This window comes from Aotus nancymaae, unplaced genomic scaffold, assembly GCF_030222135.1.
Source record: "Aotus nancymaae isolate 86718 unplaced genomic scaffold, 86718_ANA_hifiasm-v0.15.2.pri h1tg000051l, whole genome shotgun sequence".
In the NCBI taxonomy this organism is placed as follows: Eukaryota; Metazoa; Chordata; class Mammalia; order Primates; family Aotidae; genus Aotus; species Aotus nancymaae.
The window spans coordinates 21,656,163-21,672,029 of NW_026988465.1; the positions used below are offsets into that span (position 1 = coordinate 21,656,163).

At 42.3% G+C, this 15,867-nt stretch overlaps 1 protein-coding gene across 8 annotated transcripts in view; it reads right to left on the reverse strand.

Moving 5' to 3' along the window:
• Nucleotides 1-15,867, reverse strand: part of RIPOR2 (RHO family interacting cell polarization regulator 2) — a 227,107-nt gene that overhangs the window by 39,153 nt on the left and 172,087 nt on the right. For all 8 annotated transcript variants that reach the window (XM_064363048.1, XM_064363047.1, XM_021667646.2 and 5 more), the window contains exons 6-8: nucleotides 14,924-14,977; nucleotides 10,904-11,053; nucleotides 6,299-6,362 (exon numbers count right to left, since the gene is read on the reverse strand). In XM_064363048.1, coding sequence (XP_064219118.1) covers nucleotides 6,299-6,362; nucleotides 10,904-11,053; nucleotides 14,924-14,977 — 268 coding nt within the window. The remainder of the gene's footprint in view (nucleotides 1-6,298; nucleotides 6,363-10,903; nucleotides 11,054-14,923; nucleotides 14,978-15,867) is intronic.

Here is a 15,867-nt window from a genome sequence, read left to right on the forward strand (position 1 = left end):
AAAAAGATACAGTTTTATAATAAGAATTCCAGTTAAGAATTCAGTACAGGTCAGGTGTGAGCCATCACTCCTGTAATCCCAGCCCTTTGGTAGGGCAAGATAGGTGGATTGCCTGAGGTTGGCAGTTTGAGACCAGCCTGGCCAACATGGAGAAACCCTGTCTCTACTAAAAATACAAAAACTAGCCTGGTATGGTGGTGAGCACCTAAAATCCCAGCTATCTGGGGGCAGGAGAATCGCTTGAACCCGGGAGGCAGAGGTTGCAGTGAACTGAGATTGCGCCACTGCACTCCAGCCTGGGCGATAGAGCGAGACTCCATCTAAAAAAAAAAAATTCAGTACAAATATTTGGAGTGAACTTTTAATTAAAGGCAAGATTTATAATGTAATATTAAGTATAAAAAGAAAAAAGGCAGGACACAAAACCTTACTTAAAGTATGACCTCAGCTATATAGAAATGGATCCCCAGGGAAAAAAGTGTAGAAAAACATACCAAGCTGTTAAAAATAATTATCTTTGGTAGGGTAGAATTAAGGAGAAAGTTAAATTTTTGTCATTAAGTGATTGTTTTTATTTTATTTTTTTAAAGATCATATATTTATTTTGTAATGCAGAAAAAAAGATGTAAAAACACACACTTTGGCAGGCAGCATGTGCACACAGAAAAGCTGGTTGGATATTTATAATAATTTTAACAAAGCTTAGCACTGGGTGGAAGAATTATATATGATTTTATTTTTTTTGTTTTTTTCCTTTCTCAATGTTTTTAAAAAAGAAGGTACTACTTTCAAAGTGTTTAAACAGAGATGGAAGAAGACATCACCAGTTCCTCCCTGTTTACCCAGTGACTTTGTAGACGCAGCCTAGAGGAAAAAATTGTGTTGAGCTGGTCCAGAAACAGCTGTCAGTCCTAGGGTCCTTCCCACACAAAGACATCCATATGGCAAAGGGGTCCCTTGGTACCTCAGCCTCCTTGAGTTGCTATTTATAACCTTTGTGTTCTGGGTTGTTTTTATATTTATTTAAACGTGATTTTACCCATATAAAGATGCTGTGGATGGTATCACACAATGTGTTTTGCCTTCTATGAGTAGCCCTGCTAATAATACGCTGAGACTTTTGGCCAGGCATGGTGGCTCACACCTGTGATCCCAGCGCTCTGGGAAGCCAAGGCAGGAGGATCGCTTGAGCCCAGGAGTTTGAGATTAACCTGGGCAACATAGTGAGACCCTATCTCTACAAATAATTTAAAAATTAGCCAGTAACTTGTAGTGGCGTGCACCTGTGGGCCTAGTTACTCAGGAGCTTGAGGCAGGAGGATTGCTTGAGTTTAGGAGTTTGAGGCGTCATTGAACCACTGAACTCCAGCCTAGATGACAGAGAGAGACCCTCGACTCAAAAAAAGAAAACAAAGCAAAAGACCCAGTAAGTTGAGAGTCTTAAATGAACGCTTCTACTTTCACCTGACTGATGGACGTTACATGGGTAAGATGACAGCAGAAAAGATCCCCGGATGCTTAAAAAAAAAGTACTTGCCGTTACCATCACTTGTCAGTAGATGGCAGCAACTCACTAGCTCGTCCATGCCTTCCTGCCCATGGAGGCAGTCCACTTAAGAACAGCTTTCACTAATAATTAGAACACAAGCCACTTAAAAAGACTTTCTGAAGAGCAGAATTAAAGAAGTCTGTATTCCACTAATAATTTTCTGGAGCATTTAGTCTTTTAAAAAAGTACTTCCGAAAGATAGTACAATAGACTGGCTTTTGTAAATCCTAAACTGGACATGGTAATTCTAATAAAATCCAAAGTGCTCTTTAAAAACCTCTGGAAATCGGCCAGGCACAGTGGCTCATGACTGTAATCCCAGCACTCTGGGAGGCCGAGGTGGGTGTATCACCTGAGGTCAGGAGTTTGTGATCAACCTGTCCAACATGTAGAAACCCCATATCTACTAAAAATACAAAAATCAGCTGGACGTGATGCTGGGCATCTGTAATCCCAGCTACTCCAGAGGACGAGGCAGGAAAATCGCTTGAACCTGGGAGGCAGAGGTTGCAGTGAGCAGAGAAAATGCCACTTCTCTCCAGCCTGGGTGACAGAGCGAGACTCTGTTTCAAAAACAAAAGAAACCTCTGTAAGTTAGTTGAGGATTATTCCATTGCCTTTTTATCTGTGTAATTACAGTGGAAGGCTGGTTGAAGAGAAACTGATCATGTATTGTTTCTAGATAAAGGTGGATAAAGGGGAGATCCTTTGAAGGTGTTTTTCCTCCCTTTTAAAATTACCAGAAATTTTCTCTCTGAAGAAAACTGAGAAAGGTGCTTGGCAGTGATTTTTTTTTTTTAGCTTCTAAGTCCATGTTATTAAGCAAAATGTCTTGGCACTGCTGTAGTGGCATCACTGATCCTCTGATGATAGCAATAGTGTAGTGCCGTGGCACTATCCAGGCACAAACAACTTTAGTGCTGTGCTGCTTCACGTTGGATCTGCTGTGTAAGCCTCACTAACAGTGGGGCAATGACAGTTAACAATCTGTCTTTGAGGCCTGGCCAGGTTTCTTTCAGGCTCTTGTCTAGGGGCCTGCCGGCATTTTCACGGTTGGAGAAAGCTGCAGATTTTCTCAACAGTTTGTGATTACTATTGCATTATCCAGAAAACTTAATGAAAGCTTTCTAGCTTTCACTCAAAAAACCCATGATGGGGGTTACCTCTGAGGATGGGCATGGGGGGCTTGCAGGAGTCATACCTTTGTATGTTTCACGGTACTCACATATTACTGATCTAACACCTCCTCCACAGCCTCGTTTGGAAGATCTAGGTGTTAAAGCAGCTGCCTCCTCTTACCTGCCTACCTTTCCTAAGACACCATTCTGCCAGAACACTCTCCATCATTTTTCCCAGTTCTGTGATTATCTTCCCTTCCAAGAGTCACACTTCCTTCTTGAAGACAAACAGCCAAGAAACTAGACAGTCAGGGGCTCCTATTACAGGCCTTACTGATTTATTGACCAGGCATAAATAATGCAAGTTTACTAGCTCAGTGGTGGTTCTTCCTTCTCAGGAATGCTGCCCTGCCCTGGAAACTGTAAGGACCAGCATAGACTTCTGGATATATACACTGCCCAGAACAAAGTAGCAATTTGGAGAACTAGTTTGCTCTAAGGAACGACATCTCTTCACCTCCATCCTGTTTGATAGTTTGCAGATTAGGTGCTCTCCGTTTAGCCTGGCATTTGTGGCTCTTTATAATCAGGACCTAACGGGTTCTCCACAGCTCTTCTCCCAACAAGCACACCAGTCACACCAGTCTGCTTGTCACTCTGAACACGCCTTCCTCTGTTTGGTGAATGCTATTCTGGTGCTGTTCACCATACATGACACTGGGAAGCCGTCCTCTTTCCTGCTCCCCTCCCCACCTAGAGAGATGAGTAGCAACCTTTTCCTCCTCTCCCCTCCTGCTTCTGCAGAACCAGGGTCACGCTGTTGGTTCACGTGGTCATTCATTGCATTGGATTAGAATGCACAGCCTCATATATCCATTTTCTCTGGTAGAACGTGTGGAACTCGAGGCCAGGGAGCAGTCATCAGGATGCAGCCTCATGCCTGCGCAGTAGCGGGCACCCAGTAAATACTTGCTCTGTTCTCTTTAACATCACCACCCCAAAAGGTTGTTGTCTAGTGTTGGGGCTGGGGCAAAGAGGGAAGTGAGGAAGGGTGTCGTGGGAGGAAGCTGGGGGTTGCCGGGTCTGAGAGTATTATGCAATAGTCTCAGTTTGTCAATATGTATGTTGGAAGTAGTTTTTACCAGAATGAGTAACAGATGAGAAAGCAGCTAATTGTGAAGACATAGGATTTCTTGGCAGCATGAGAAGGTTTCCCTTTCTCTTTATGGAGGAAGAGAAAGATTTCCATGGGGGCGTTTACCCTTGAAAGCCTTCACAGATGTAGTTTCTGAGTTTGCATGTTAGATGAGGAAAGTGGAGGAGAATGAGGAAGGAGATTCCGTTTCAGGCCTGAGAAACCCCATGGAACCGAGTGTTCAGGTAGACTCTCGGGAAGTAGATCAGGCAGGAAAGCAAGAACAACAGAGAGGTGGAGACGGAGGAGCAGAAGCAGCAGCAATCCATCAGTCCCTCAGGGCTGTGATGCAGCGGGGTGGCCAGGACCCCCAGGAGGTAGCAGGGACTCCAGCATCATCCCCTCACTGACCACCAAGCCTGAAGCTGCAGATGTGGTGCGGGGGTGGTCCCTTTCCTCCCATCCCACTCCCAGGGTGCCTCTGTGCTACACTGAAGATGATCCTCCATAAGGAGACCACTCTTTGAGCAACAGGTTATACTGTCTGGTCAGCTCTGAGTTTCCCTCATAACATGCAGTTAGAGGTGGGAAGGCATTAGGAACAAGGAGCCCGGGAATTCAGTTTCCTGTCTGACTCCAATTTACGTGCGACTCCTGGGACAAGTCATTTAGCCTCTCTAGGCCCCTATTTCCCATCTGTAAAATCAGGAAGTTACCACGCCACCAAAAATAGATGCATTTGATGATACCAAGCATCAGAAACGGGAGATACAGTACTTTTTATATTAGCAGTGATAGGGCATGTGCGTGATCTGAATTACCGTTAGGCTGTGAGACTCTGCAACTGTGCTAGTCTGTGTGGGTGGTGTCTGAGTATTGGGGGAAGTAGAGGGAAGTGTTTTCCGCTAAACACTGATTCAGGGCTGTTGTTTTCCAGAATACATCAGGCTGCTGATAGAATCATCCTGAAAGTGAAAATGAAAATTCCAGGGCCCATCGTGGGACTGTGGACCTGAGTGATTTTGGGAACGCTGACTCCAGTGAGGACCCAAAAATGGAGAGAATGGACCTAAAAAATGGAAAAAGCACAGATGCCAGACTCAGTAGCAAAGTAAGTGTTGAAATTTAACACTGAATACTAAACTGATTCCCTACCAGATCTTCCGGAAGAGAAGCATGCAGCCATTTGGGAAGCCGAAGGTCAAGGTCATTTTTATTCCAAGTATCCTGAGAGAGGCTCTCACATGTCAGTTCCTAGTGCTTGACAGAATAATTTCCCTCCTGAGTTAGATGATTCATTGGAAAATGAAGCCCTCCTGTCGAGCCCTTTCAAAAAAAGGTCTCCTTTCTTTACTCCCTTAATTGCAGAAAGTAGAAAGAGGGTGATTCAACCCCCATTAGCAACCCAGGGATCAGGCTGCTCAGAAACCTCAGAAATGCATAAGCACCAGAGCTCTTTGCTGCAATCAAATGGGTCAAAACTTGGAAGAGGAACTGACTTGCTGTGATGGCTGCCCCTTTGACAGCCACGCCTGGCTGCTGAGCTGGAAATCTGACAGCACCTGAGCAATGCTCTATTTTCTAAAACCAGACTTCAGTTTTGTCTGAAGATGCCATGGTATAAATCAATAATGTGTCTACTTTGTAACTTTCTGGAATAAATACCAGAAAGGCACCGGAAGGGGAAGAATTCCCTGTGGGTTTAACCCAAGGTTTATAAAATTTTGTAGGTAGTTTGCTAGAAACATGAGGTGTTAAAGGAAGAGTTTAAACATACCCACAAAGAAGCGAACAGACAAGCTAGAATGTGGGACATTCTGTACAACTGTGGTTTCGACAGCAAGTCAAGGGTAGAAAAAAAGTGGGGAGGAGTTTGTTTTAGATTAAAGGAAATCTGAAAGATATACCTAACAACCGCTTGTAATGCATGGGCCTTGTTTGCATCCTAATTTGAGCTAATCAAATGTGCAAGGCATTTTTGAGACAACGGGAGAGATTTGATAATGGAATGGGTTATTAACAAAGGCTTTTTATTTTCACGAGATGTGAAATGTGACAGTATTTGGCACGTGGTTATGTGAGATGACAGCCCCATGCTTTAAGAGATGCACACTCCAGTGTGAAACAGCAGTCTGACATATCTGGGTTTCATTTCATCAAAGGACTTCTCTTTTATCGAAGGAAAAATGAAATCAAAGAGATGGAGCAAATGTGGCAAAATCTTGCTAATTATTATATCTAGGTGATGGTGATGGGTTTATGGGGGTTCATTATGTTCCCTCCTCTTCTGTGTATGTTTGAGATGCTGTCATAATATTTTTTTGTGTGTAGGTAAGCCTAAGGATGAGAAGCATCAGTCAACTATCACACGTGGAGAGGATTGAGAGTGGGGGGCACTGTGGCTTTGCAAGGAAAATAAAAATAGCATGGGCTCTCAAACTTCAAGGAGCTCTGCAGAGATGGCTCCTTACTCTCTATAAACAGGGAAAAGAGTACCTTTCATCTTGATGGAGAATTCCCCCAGCAGATTCTCCAGCTCCGCTTCAATGGTGCACATATTCTGCAGAGGGGACAGGAGACAAGCGTGAGAGCTGGCCTTTCACCCAACAGCTCAAAGCACATGACGTTTCAACAGCAGTGCAGCCACTGCGTGAACAACACGAAGCCTTTACCTGTTTGTTTCACACAGTCCATGAAACGTTCTTGACAAAATGTTCGATCTGAGTCTAAGCCCACCTTTTAGTGTACAGGAAATTTAGGGCATAGATGAGCAAGTCAGATTATGTCAAAAACAGACAAATTCAGAATGTGGGATAGTCTACAGGAATTGGCATGCATTCTACAAAAAGGCAGTGTCACAGGGCAAAAAGATTTCTAGATAAAGAGACTAGACAAACATTAATAACCAAATGCAACTTTTTTTCGGGGGGGAGACGGAGTCTCGCTCTGTCACTCAGGCTGGAGTGTAGTGGTGTGATCTCGGCTCACTGCAACCTCTGCTTACTGGGTTCAAGCAATTCTCTTGCCTCAGCCCCCTGAGTAGCTGGGATTACAGGCTCCCACCACCATGCCCAGCTAATTTTTGTATTTTTAGTAGAGACAGGGTTTCACCGTGTTGGCCAGGCTGGTCTCGAACTCCTGACCTCAGGTGATCTGCCTGCCTCGGTCTCTCAAAGTGCTGGGATTACAGTTGTGAGCCATGGTGCCTGGCCTCCAAATGCAACATCTTAATCTTGATTATGTCCTGATTTGAAAGTAATTAAATCAAAAGAGTTGTAAAAGACATTATTGATCCAAATAGGGAAAACTTAAAAATGGACGATATGCTATAGAATTCTATAGGATGCTTGTGGTAATGGTATGTGGTTATGTAGGAACTGCAGATGTTCCCCAGGTTACTATTAAGAGACCCATGGCTGGGCTTGATTTAGCCATTATATTACATATTTCAGTATACATATACTTCAAAACATGTTGTACACCATAAATATATACAGTTTTTACTTGCCAATTACAAAAGAGATCCAGGTTAAAATATCTATAGGGTGAAATGTCATAATGTTTATCACTTGTTGTCAAATGACTTGAGGGGGATGGAGGGGGAATTTGATTGTATGAGAGAGAGGGAAAGCAAATATGGCCAAATATTACTGATTGGCAGATCTAGATAAAGGCATATGGTGTTCAGTGTACTAGTCTTTCAGTTTTTCTGTAGGTTTGAAATTTTTCTTAATAAAAATTTGGCCAAAAGAGCAGAAGAGCTGAATTGTGCTCAAATGAGTAAGGCAGACTTCCTGCTGCAATGCCACAGCACCCCCAAAGTAATTTTTGGGTCTGATAAGTGTCCTCTCTTTGATGTTGAAGGAACAGGATAGAGAGAAGGAGTAACACCATCTGCACATGTGGTTAGAGACATAACTACCCTGAGCCTACTTCCTCAATAGCCGAGGACCTAAATACAACGATTGCAGTTAGAAGTCAAAAGGGAAGGTGCTGCGGCCAGGAGCCAGCCCCGGGGGCCCTTCTGCTGCCGGACCAGCTCACAATCTGGATGGTGCCTCTGCTATGCTAAGCAGCAGTCTCCACTGGAGCTTGATGCAGGGTGCTACCTGCAGGCTTCTGGCTCAGTAGGCAGCGTCCCACAAGGCTAGGAGTTCGAGGGTGGTCTCACTGACAGAGGCATGACCAGCTTGATTAGTGCAGGCTGGTGTTGCTTCCATTTGAATTCTGTATGCTGAGGACCTCAGCCTAGATGTTCTGATTCTTCTATGTTTCTTTGTTCGGCTCCAAATGAGCAGTCGCATGGGATGCAAAGAGAATGGCATTGCTTTCTCTCTTATAAGGTTTCAGTACCTGAACTACCTGACAAGGCTGGGGAAAACTTCCTGAACTCTGAGTTCTGTGTAGCTCGAAAGCTTTGAAAACGAAGCCTCAGTATTATAAACCAATTTACTTCCTCAGAGTACTGGGCACCTCTGTGAAGAAACGCACTACGGTTTCCAGAAATATCAACTATGCTATCATGTATGTCAGGATTGCTACCAGTATCTCTGAAAAACTCAGGAGCAGCTAGGTTAAGACTTGAGGGGACATCCGTGGTCAAAATTTTCTCCCGCCCGTTCCTACCTCTGGCAGCCACTGATGAAGATTGCTGCATATGCAAAAGCACCTGAGCCACCTTGATCTCATTGTTAAATCCTCATTTTAAACCCTCATCCTAGTAAACTCCTGGCTTTTATGGTTATGTGAGGATATATTTCTTTCCTGTGTTTTTGCTTTTTTTTTTTTTTTTTTTTGAGATACAGTCTTGATCTGTCACCCAGGCTGGAGTGCAGTGGCACCATCTTGGCTCACTGCAACCTCTGCCTCCCAGGTTCAAGCAATTCTCCTGCCTCAGCCTCCTGAGTAGCTGGGATTACAGGCGCCCGCCACCACACCTGGCTAATTTTTGTATTTTATTAGAGATGGGGTTTCACCATGTTGGCCAGACTGGTCTGACCTCAAGTTATCGTCCCACCTCGACCTCCCAAAGTGCTGGGATTACAGGTGTGAGTCACTGCACCTGGCCGTGAGGATATAAAACCATCTGATGCCAAGTGAGGTGAGGTACGGAGCTACAGAAGGCCTGGACTTCTTTCTTCTCTAAGGCAGTTTAAATTGCACTCTATGTCTTTGAATTTATGAGCAAGGTCTTGATGCCATACCCTGGCACTTGACCAAGGTGGCTCTGTCTGAAGTGACCTGAAAATATGCCGGCACAGGCAGCCCCTGCATGCTGCTGGCCTGTTATCTGCATTTGTACTATAAACATCCTCTATAATGGGAAACGGCTCTCCTGATTTCAGAGATCTGTAGACATGGGGTCTCATGAACTACAGTTGCTTCTAGGCCAGGAACTTTCAATGTGCAGGTCTGTAAAGTAGGATGGGGGAGGGGAGGAAGAGTCGGATCTTTACTTTCACTAACCTGTAACTGAAATTAAACGTGTTTAGGTATGATGAGGGGAGAAAACGAGCCACAGCAGTATTAGTCATAGCCGAGACTTTGACAGTGATAGAAATCACATATACGTTCATGGCACATCATTTATTGCAGATAACTTTTTAAAAAATCATTCATAGTTTTCATTACTTTGACGTTTCAGCAGTTGTTAGAGCCATGGCTAGAGCCTATAATTTGCTGTGTTAATAAAGCAGCAGCATAGAACTAAGTCACACATTTGATATTTGAAATATTTTGAAAACTGTATTGATGATACTGAACTGTATTTCAATATATTTTCTTCTTTTCAATTCCTATGTATTTTATTTTATGCATTTAAAAAACACTATTCTAGGCCAGGTTTGGTGGCTCATGCCTGTAATCCCAGCACTTTGGGAGACCGAGGTGGGCGGATAACCTGAGGTCAGCAGTTCCAGACCAGCCTGGCCAACATATAGTGAAACCCTGTCTCTACTAAAAACATAAAAATTAGCTGGGCGTGGTGGCGCATGCCTGTAGTCCCAGCTACTTGGGAAGCTGAGGCAGGAGAATCACTTGAACCTGGGAGGCAGAGGTTGAAGTGAGCCAAGATCACACCACTGCACTCCAGCCTGGGCAACAGAGCAATATTCCATCTCTCAAAAAATAAAAAGATAATTTAAAAAATTATTCTAAAGGAGGAACTTAGGTAAAGAAGTCCTGCTTTAAGTCATATAAAGAGACAAACTTGGTTCAGATGAGAGGCAACATGGGAGTGTACACACAAAGGGATCCTACTGACAGTCATCCAAGATGTCCCTCTGGTCCCAGGCTGAGACAGATGCTTAGCTCTGGGAATTGTCCAACAGACCCTCTTCAGGCTGATGACTTCATTCATGAAATCTGATCTCTGAACAAAGACTCATGGGATAGTGAGGAGTACTGCTTTAATAATTTATTCATTTCATCAAAGACATTGGTATTAGGTGACCCCGGGAGGACTGAAGACCTCTCTACATCAGATGCATGGGCCCCAGAGAGTTGGAAACCAGGAAAGCACACTTCTGTTCATACTTCTTAATCTTGGCTCCTTTATGATAAAAATCTCTCACAAAAAAAAAAGAAATTGTAGGCAGAGGGTTACTGATACCCAACACTGACATCCAGTGTAGCTATCTGAACCACAGGGTCTGTACCACTTTCTAGGATAAAACTAGATTCAGCTGTACACTAGAATATTTAGAAGTGTATTTAAGTGACCACAATCAGGGCAATGTGGCTCATGCATTGATTTTATTTTATTTTAGAAATGCAGCCTCGCACTGTCACCCAGGCTGGAGTGCAGTGGTGCGATCATAGCTCACTGCGGCCTCAAACTCCTGGGCTCAAGCAATCCTCTTGCCTCAGTCTCCTGAGTAACTAGGACTACAGGTATGTGCCACCACTCCCAGCTTATTCATTCATTTTAAGCAATTCCACCCATTGCCTTTGTTGCATACTTTTAAGGCTAACAGTAAAGTCTGTCTTTAGAGAGGGGAGAATGAGGTTGTGGGTTGCTGTTTGCCTCGTTCTTGGCAATCACCAACAATTCACACTAGGCCAGGTAGGATTCAGCAACTTAAGCAGGTTAGCGCGTTATACCTCTGTGTACTCCTTGTAGCTCCGATTGATCTCTGACAGACTCTCCCGGGCAGCTTTGCTGGCAGGGAATGTTGCAAAGGCTTGCTTCATTTTGCTGGCACCATCCTGGAGACGTCGCTGGATACAATAAGCTTCATAGAGTTCATCTACCTGCCAGAATCAAACCAGGAAACAGAAATAAATGTCAGGCTTGAAAGAAATTACATAGATCATTGTTATGTGCTTAAGGTGCTTTATATTTCTGACCTCTGCAAAGAGAATTCTGTAGAAGTATTATCCTTTTAGATACAGACCAATCATTTTTATTTTAGCCACTGTGATACATTTTGTCTCAAAACAGATTTTGCACTAATCCTGTTTTCAAATTACGCAGAAGGGAAATGGCTCTCTTGCACTGTTCGAGGCTATCGTTGGAATTGTTTAAAATGACTCCTAGGTGACTTTGTGGGTCCATGGGTGGACTGTGTGAGTTAAGAAGTAAGGAAGGGGCCGGGCGCGGTGGCTCAAGCCTGTAATCCCAGCACTTTGGGAGGCCGAGGCGGGTGGATCACGAGGTCAAGAGATCGAGACCATCCTGGTCAACATGGTGAAACCCCGTCTCTACTAATACAAAAAATTAGCTGGGCACGGTGGCGCGTGCCTGTAATCCCAGCTACTCAGGAGGCTGAGGCAGGAGAATTGCCTGAACCCAGGAGGCGGAGGTTGCGGTGAGCCGAGATCGCGCCATTGCACTCCAGCCTGGGTATCAAGAGCGAAACTCCGTCTCAAAAAAAAAAAAAAAAAAAAAAAAAAAAAAGAAGTAAGGAAGGTGAGAGCCTTCTGCGTATAGAACAAACACTGAAAGGGTTTATACAATTTCATACCAAAACGACAACTTTGTAGTATCCTAGGCTAATATCACTTTAAGACGTAGTGTCACAATATTGGGGTATGTAATCCTGATATTTACTTATCCGGATTTAGCATTTCATAAAATAACTTGGGGATATTTACTGAAAATAACTTTTGTAAAGTGTTGGCTCAACTGTAAGAAGAAAAAGTTGTTACTAAAATTAGAGTAAAACATAATTGTCAAAATGTATCAAACTAAACACTTAAGAACTGTGAACTCTTTTGCTTATAAATTATATGACAATACAAAAAAATACATTGAAAGCAATATAAATGAACTTTTGTTACATATCTACACTTATGCTTCTAAATAATAATAATATACCTTTTTCAAATGACTATTGATTTTATACCATATAAGCCTGTTAATCAGCTAATTCTTCTACGGCAGTGATTCTCGGTCAACCCAAGACAATTTTGACCCCCAGGGGTCTACTGGCATCTAGTAGGTAGAGGCGGGGGATGCTGTTAAACATCCTATAATGCAGAGGACAGCTTTCTGCAACAGAGAATTATCCCCAAATACCAATAGTGCTGGGCTTGAAAAAAATTTCTTTTTTTTTTTTTTGAGATGGGGTCTTGCTATGTTGCTCAGCCTGGTCTCCAACTCCTGGGCTCAGGTTATCCTCTGCCTTAGCCTTCCAAGTAGCTGAGACTACAGGTGCACATCACTGTGCTTAGCTGAAAATAACCTGTTCTAAAGTTATTCCTAATGACATTTGTCTCTGTAAGTCTTGTACTATCTTTGACTGCAGTTAACTACAAGAATTTTCAGGCAGATAACAAACAACAATACCATCAGGCATTGTGAAAAGCAGATAAAAGCTATTGCTTTGGGGAGGCTTACTTACCCAGCACTATTTCAATTTTCATTTCAGTATGAACTTTGTTCCTTCAAAAAGGAAGCTTAATTATAGATCCAGAAGAAGGTGGAGATGCACATACTAGATTTCAGAGTTTAAGAGTCCCCTTTTCTTCTGAAGGCAAACTTGGCTGCTCACTAAAAAGCATTACTATAACCTGGTAGAGGAGTATACTTTTCCATAGTTGCTTTCTCTATACAGATGTCAATGGCACTTGGCTTAGAAAGCAAACATTAAGAGACTCAGAATTATTCTCTTGATTAAAGGATTCTTTGTTGCTGTTTACTTCAACAATGCACTCAACTCTGCCAAGAAGAATGCCCAAACTGAAAAGAATCATGTTTAATCTTTAGGGTCAATGGATTTATCTCTGATTAGGAGGGCGATATAAGACTCAAGGCATGTCATATCTGCTGATGACATCCTGTGGTTGATGACTGGCATAGAGTGTGGTTTCCATGCTTTAAAGCTAAGCCTCGTCTGGTGAGCTTGTTAAAATGCTGATGCCCAGGCCCCACTCTGAGGTGTTGATTCAGTAGGTTAGGGCTGGGCCAGGAATCTGAAATTTTAAATAACCATTGCAAATTGTTCTGATATGGGAGATCCCCACAAAACTTTTGGAAACCCAAGTGCTAATATCTCTTCCAGTGCAGGTCAGGCTATTTCACCCATGTGGTCTTCTGGGAAAATGTCCCTGCAACCCTTTCCCCTACTAGTAGGTACGCCAAAGTTTCTGAGCTTGTAATCCTTTCAATAAGGACTCAGTACTCACGGGACCATGGGTATAGCCATAATGACTTCATCTATTACTTTGTGTAGTGAGAAAACTTATTCTTTGTTTTTGCTTAAATATCAACCTATCCTAGCCAAATGGAATTAAACTTTAGCATAAAGCATACCTATGTAGGCACCTTAGCAGAAACTCATTTGTAGGCAAACCCATTTGCTTACTTTCAGTCAGCAGTGGCTCATTAAATAAAATGATTAATGGAATCATTCAATACATATAATTTGTTAGGCATCTGGATATAAGGTACTGCAAATAGAGTATCACTGACCTTTAAAACCCATTAGGATTGTTGTATCTAACAACCATGGATACAAGATTGATAAATATACCATTACCTAATACTGATTATTTTCTTGCTGTTGTTTTCAATTAAACAATATGTCAAAAGTTGCCTGTCACATAAATACCTTCTCATGGATGTCATTGTTTTATTTATTGAGTTTAGCAGAAATAGGAGCAATTTCAGATTTGCCTAGGTAGAAAATACCTTTCAAAGCAAGAATGAACAAAGGCAGTAGCATATACATGTGTATCCATACATACAAATCATCCTAGAATTTTAAACAGGAAAGGATTCTTAGGATCATCTAGATCACATCTGTGCACCTCCCCAGCTCCTCTTCACAGAGGAGGAAGCCAAAGTTCACACAGATGACACAGTCAGTGAGTATGTGGCAGAGCTGGGAATAGAACCTAGGGCTTTTGACTCTTAGGGAGATCTGCTAAAACCCCCAGGCTCCCCACTTGGAAGAGAGGCTGATGGGTATAGACAAACAGGAATTGATAATGGTGTGACTTAGCTGCCTCTCAAGGTAAATATTTTCCAGCTGGCACTAATAACGTCTGATCGTTCCCAGAACAAGGTGGTGATGCCAGCCTCACTGGACCACCAGTGAGCTATAGGGTTCAGGGCAGATGTCAGGGACACTGACAAACCAGTGTACATCTATGGGAGAGAGGATAAAATGGCACCTGAAAACCATGCCATATGAGGGAGAGTAGAAAGAACCGAGGGCTTGAGAGAGATTTAGGGAGGCGCATAGACAGTGGTGTTTTGGGAGTTGTAAGGCCTTCATGAAGAAGTTGATGGGGCACCAGGAGTTTTGTGGAACCCGAGTGTAAAGTTAGGAAAGCATGGAGTTTTTTGCAGGGCTAGTTTGATTGACAGTTCATCTCCAACCACACTACATTGAGGCTGTATGTCCACATGTCCTCCACTGGGTATTGTGCCTGTTACTTAGTACTTAGTAAATGTTTGTGGAACTGAGGTAGAGCCCAAACTGTGCTGGGCCATCAGGTCTTCCATTTGTATTGTTCCTCCATCTTTAGTGCCCACTTGAGGACTTAACTGCTAGCCAGCTTAGGAGTCAATTGGATAAGAAATTCTCCATGCACTAGATACTATGGTCAGGCCAAAGGTGTATTGGTTAGCAGCACAACTGAAAAACAGGCTACGAGAACAGGAACTTCAATTACCTTACTGATGTGAAACTCCAGGCGTCTCATGTATCTTTCAATCGTTTTAATTTGCTGGAATTAAAAGACGTTTGAGAAAGTATAGTCATTTACTGTTGAACTGATTTAGGCTTGTGAGAATATCTTTATTATATCATACTCAAAATTTCCTATACTCATATAGGAAATCCAATATATTTCCGCTTTCCTCCTGTCTTTGATGCTATTTTAGAGAGTCTCTAATACCAATTTGGAAAGTTTTTTTTTAAATATTCAATACATATTCTGAGATGTGAACTTGAGTTAGTTATCGGAATCCCTGTGTTTAATATCAAGAAAGGCCAATTCAGTGGAAATCATTAGATTCTGACAGAACAGTATCATATTGGAGTATATTTAAATTTCTTCATAATAATGTATTTCATCTTCTAAGATTGGATTTTTTTTTCCCATTCACATTTTAGTGTCTCTGAAATTGGGGTGCATTTTACAATTGCTACTGGCAGACAGCTGCCTGTATGTACAAGCTCAAAGATAATCATAGTTGTTCATCTCTTTGAGTTGTAATTATTATTATATGCATTTAATTGCCCTTTAAAATGTTTTCAGAAAGAATATACTATGATTCAGCATTGAAATAAAATTATTATGCACATAGAAAGGCATGGAGCAGCATCATATATAAATTTTTTCAAAAAGAAAAAAAATCTGCATCGAAATAGACCTAACAGAGTTTTCTTGATAACTCTAAAATACAGATTTTAGATGAAAAGAAAGGACTGTCAGAATTTAACTGGAGTCCTTTTTTTCTCTTCATGGCACATGAAATCATAGTGCATTTTCTAATCAACAGTGACTCAGATTTGATGAAGTAATTTATATTCAGAGACAACACAGGTAAAGGCCTCCAAATGCGTGGGAAGTTCTTAAACTTACCAAAACACGACTACCTAGTGTCATTTCTA